The sequence below is a fragment of the Thermobia domestica genome, chromosome 14, assembly GCF_964235325.1.
Source record: "Thermobia domestica chromosome 14, izTheDome1.hap1.1, whole genome shotgun sequence".
Classification (NCBI taxonomy): domain Eukaryota; kingdom Metazoa; phylum Arthropoda; class Insecta; order Zygentoma; family Lepismatidae; genus Thermobia; species Thermobia domestica.
In genome coordinates, this window is record NC_137467.1 from 143914096 (window position 1) to 143919105 (window position 5010).

At 40.6% G+C, this 5010-nt stretch overlaps 1 protein-coding gene across 1 annotated transcript; it reads right to left on the reverse strand.

Annotated features, from left to right (window-relative positions):
• Nucleotides 1–3143: 3143 nt before the first annotated feature.
• LOC145670027 (uncharacterized) lies at nt 3144–3779 on the reverse strand. Its single transcript, XM_081738372.1, has one exon. The coding sequence runs from the start codon at nt 3777–3779 to the stop codon at nt 3144–3146; it is 636 nt and encodes a 211-aa protein (XP_081594498.1).
• Between the last annotated feature and the right edge of the window lie 1231 nt (nt 3780–5010).

Genomic DNA, 5010 nt, shown 5'->3' on the forward strand with positions numbered 1-5010 from the left:
GCACTGTCCATATCGGCCCACTTCTGTTACTCGCGACGAACCCTCTTCGCTCGGCGAGGACACTTCTTTCCCTTTCTCCCTTTCTTAACGGTTGTCTTTGGGGTGAAAGTTGGAAACTGGGACTGTTCACAAAAAAATGCATTCCAATGCCATCTTTGGGTCAAGAAAACACAGTATTTTGGAAGGGAAATAAGAAAATACTAACATACTCCCCACGGCTGGCTGGTTTAAACCAAGGTGTAAACCAGTTGGTTTTTTCAAAAAAAAACAACTTGGTTTAAATCAAAAAACGAGAAATGTCTGTAAAAGTGTAACTATTCGTAAAATCTTGATGAACACACGTTTGTGGGTTATCACGCTTCACTCCCGTATATTATTCGTACTATATTCAGACCTAAATTCCCCATTCTTTACTCAAAGATATTATATTACTGAAGCAACTTTTTTAATGTAACTTTATGGATGTTTCTTTTGTGATTTCTTTAATAGTTTATTATTATTGTTATGCAACCAAAGGAAAATTATAAACATTGTTTCGTTTTAATAATGTTTATTATTGATAAAATACATCGAAATGACGTACTTTTTTGGGGAGGGCGTCATACAAACCCCACGAGAGGCAATTATTGAAATAACAAGAATCTTTGGTAACTATTTATGTATAAATGGGTCAGAGCCAAAGTGGACTCAAATAATTCGTATTTTTATTCACTTTTCTTACTGATATGCAAAATAAGTCGTTATATTTTTTTAACTTGGACTAATAAAAGTCGTAGTGAACAGACTTGGACTAAATTAATTCTTCTGTACTCTGTAGTACTTTGAAATTGTCCATATGTAATTCTGTATAATGGATCCATTTGTGCAATTGTTTATCTTTTTGTCCTTCTATACTAATGGTTCTTGACGATTATATTAACAAATATGTAAAGATCAGTCAACGTATTTTTACCAGGAGTCCTTCGTGAGTGAGTCGGCAGACGTATCGCATTTGTGGCCAATTAGTCCCTGTTTCGAGTTCCAATAAAGAACAATTTCTCTTGGATGTAAACCGAGAAGCGGTTTGGATTCCGCTTTAAGCTTATGTGACCCCTTCCAGCATAACCCGGTTGTTGCATACTAACACTAAGGCGAAACAAGTTTACTTTTGTCCATATGTGATATAAATACATAGAGCAAATTATTTAAACCAAAATAACCGGGTTTAGACCAAAAAAGCCTGGTTTTTTGTTTTTTTCAATAAAAACCATAGTTTTTGCCAACCTTGATACTCCCCCCTCTTGGTCGGATTAGCGACCAACAAACAATGAGACACTTGCATATATAATTGTCACTGATGGGAAGAAGCTGGGGAAGGTAATGGAATCATCTTATTCACTGCACGTTTGTAGATGCCGCTTGCAATTCGTACAGTAGCAACTCTCACTAGCGAGTCTTTTCCCAGATGCACTTCTTCAATTACACCTAAGCGCCATAAAAAGGAGGAATGTTTGCTTCCTTCAACAACACTATAGTACCTGGGGTTATATTGTTCTTTTGGAAATACCATTTGCTTCTCTGCTGGAGTCCGTTCAGATATTCCTTCGACCACCGCTTCCAAATCACTTGTAAATATTTTTGTGTTTGCTGCCAACGGTCTAGTCTGTTGTTAGGGAGGTCAGTTATGTCTGGCTCAGGGATAGAGATGAGAGACTGGCTTATTAGGAAATGACCAGGGGTTAAAATATCTGTATCGCTTGGGTCGTCGTTGACTTTTGTTAGACGAGAGTTGAGACACGCCTCAATTTACGCTAAGAGCGTACAAAGTTCTTCAAAGGTCAATGTCGCGCCCTTTGTAGTTCTGACGAGATGGTGTTTCATAGATTTCACTCCTGCTTCCCGCAAGCCACCAAAGTGCGGAGATTGCGCCGAAATGAAATGCTATTGTATGCCTTCCGAAGATATGAACTCCTCCACCACTTTGCGAAATATATCTTTTCGTAATATCTTGTAGAAAATTGTAAGCGCATTATTCGCACCTACAAATGTTTTTCCATTATGGCTGTAAATATTACTGCATTTACCTCTTCTTGCTATGAATCTCCTCATGGCTGCAAGGAAAGATTCGGTTGTGAGGTCACTGACCGCTTCCAAATGTATGGCTCTTGTAGACAGACAAACAAATACCGCTATATAACATTTTTTGAACGATTTGCTTCTGAAAGTTTATTTGATGTTTATTGGCCCTGCATAATCGACCGCACAATTTAAAAACACTGGTGCCGGCCGTACTCTATGAGATGGCAATTGTCCCATTTGTTGAGTTTGAGGTGATGCCTTGAGACGAACACATGTGACACAATGATGAATAATTTCTTTGCTAATTGACGACACTTAGGAATCCAGTATCGTTGACGTACAGCGAATACTAATAATTGTAACCCAGCGTGAAGATGTCTTTTATGCTCATTTTTCAAAATGAGTGTAGCCAGATGCGAATTTGAAGGAATAATGGTTGGATGCTTGCCTTCATAGGGAAGGTTACTGTTTTCTAACCTTCCATCCACTCGTAGCACTTGATTCTCATCCAGTAGAGGGCACAAATTTTTGAGAGTGCTACGTGCTGAGATTTGACGACCCGCACTGATATCCTTGATTTCTTGTTTATACTCCTTTTGTTGCACTAATCTGATAACAGACCTGTAGCGTTGTACTCTAATGGCGCGGTACATTTTCTCTACGTCAACAGTAAACACTATAGGATGGGCACGAAATCACAATATGATGGAGAACAGATCTTGCTGCAACGTAGGCCCCACCATGAGAATATCATTTAGTGACTTGCCGCTAGTAGATTTGGCTGATGCAACGAACACCACGCGGACCTTTGTTGTGGTACTACTGGGTATGAAAACGGCGTGATATAGTAGGTAAAAGGTTGCTCCTTTGTTTTCTTCTCTTAACTGCGATTCTTGAATTTCTTTCATGTGTCCCAGTTGTTTGTATTCCTTCAGAAACTTTACATACGCCGTTTGTAACTCGGGTTGACGCTTCAGTTTCCGCTCCAGTTGTTGTAGTCTAACTGTTGCTTGTTGAAATGAGTCACCAAGTACAGATCGGTCTTCACGCAATGCGAAACGAACCACAAATTTGCCTGTCTCGTCTCACGCAAACTTTTTCTGGAAGTGCGTTTCACATACTGACTCTTCGGCGGTCCGAGGGTTGGTGAACACTTCTTCCAGCTCCCAAAAACAATGAAGTTGATCGTGAAGATTGTCTTCTGTTCTGGTGAAGAATGACGTCACTGGACCGTTCCTGTGGCATTTTGATGGGATGCTTCCTGCGATGATCCAACTCAGCTGTGTGTCTTGTAGTACCGGAAGCTCTTCTCCCAACAACTTCCGTTTCGCTTTGAGTATCCTGAAGAATACTTCAGCACCCAACAACAAGTCGACCTTCCCTGGAACGTTGAAAGTGGGATCCGCTAGTGCTATATTTTTCGGGATTTTCCAACTCTTGCAGTCCACTCTTTCCGCAGGTAAATTACCAGTGATGCGTGGCAACACTGAGCAACTGATGTTTGCCTGATATGACGTTAACACTGACTGTACTGCGATGTCGACACAAAACCTTGCTTCTGACGCAGCATCATTTATGCCTTGGATGGGAATATGTCTTCTGTGTTTCTTGAGACGCAGACGCTGGACCAATGCCTCTAAAATGAAGTGGCTCTGGGATGCGCTGTCCAGGAGGCCTCGACAAATAATCCACTGTCCATTGATGTCCTTGACTTTCACCATGGCCGTGGAAAGTAACACCTGGGACGTATGCACCCTTTAAGTGTGCAATATGAACCCTGAGGATTATTTGTTCCTCTTGGGATCCATTGGGCGTGCTGCTACTTCTGTCATTCTCCGTCTTCCTTCCCTCTGAAGATAATCCACTTGATTGTTTATTATAATTCAACAATGTATTATGCTTCTTGCCGCATTTTTTGCACGAACTTAATTTGCATTCGCTTGCTCAATGATTTTCCCGCAGACAGTTAATACAGAGATTATTCTTGCGAACACACTCACTCTTTTGTTTGTCACTCGCTTTAATAAATGATTGGCATGCAAATATAGGATGACCTTCCTTACAAAACTGGCATGCACGAGAAACTGTGGACACATACGCCTTCGTATGATTGCCCTTAACACCCTTTGTTTGCGATTGATGTGCTCTTGCCCCCTTTAATTCACTTGTGTTTGCATTCATTGTTTCCAACCCTTGGCATCTTTTCTCCAAAAATGATAGGAATTCGTCAAGCGTGGGAAATGGTGTTTCAATTTTACGTAGTTCCCATGCTTTTCTACTGCTGTTGTCTAATCGTGACACAAAATGCTGGATAAGAATGATGTCTAATTGCTGACCATCTGGTTTGAACGCTTGTAATGCGTTCATGTTGCTTGCCGCGGTGTTTACAAACTCCCTGAGTTCTGCTGCGTTTTCTTTTTGCACCTGACGAATATTCAGGATCTCATGAACGTACGATGCAGCTATTAGTAGTTTATTTGAGTACCTGTCTGACAGTAATTGCCATGCTACCGTGTAATTTGCTTCTGTGATGGGCAGATTTTGTACCAATTTTAGCGCTTCCCCTTTCAAAGATGATCTCAAATACTGCAGTTTTTGAATGGTGGCAATGTTTTTATTATTGTGTATAAGTGATCTGTGTCTTCATAAGGAAGCCACTGTTTGTAATCTCCGTCAAAGTGAGGAATCTGAATCGCGGGCAACTTTATTTGTGTGTTTGTGTATTAGCTCTTGATCCGTCATGATCTGAAGACTGATTTTTGTGTTCGTGTTTCGACAGAAGCGTTTGTAATTGTGCCTTAACACTGAAATTCTCGATTCCTACCCCTGTGTTGTCTCTGTCATTCTCTTGCTCGATATCAATGGCATCCTAAATTTCTTGCAGCTTTAACCACACTCTGTCTAGATGCTCCACCCGTGCTTTAATGTTTTCCACATTTTGATGGGTTTCAT

Excerpts from the sequence above, each read along its gene's own strand:
- LOC145670027 (XM_081738372.1), bottom strand. The coding sequence starts at position 3,779 with ATGGTGAAAGTCAAGGACATCAATGGACAGTGGATTATTTGTCGAGGC.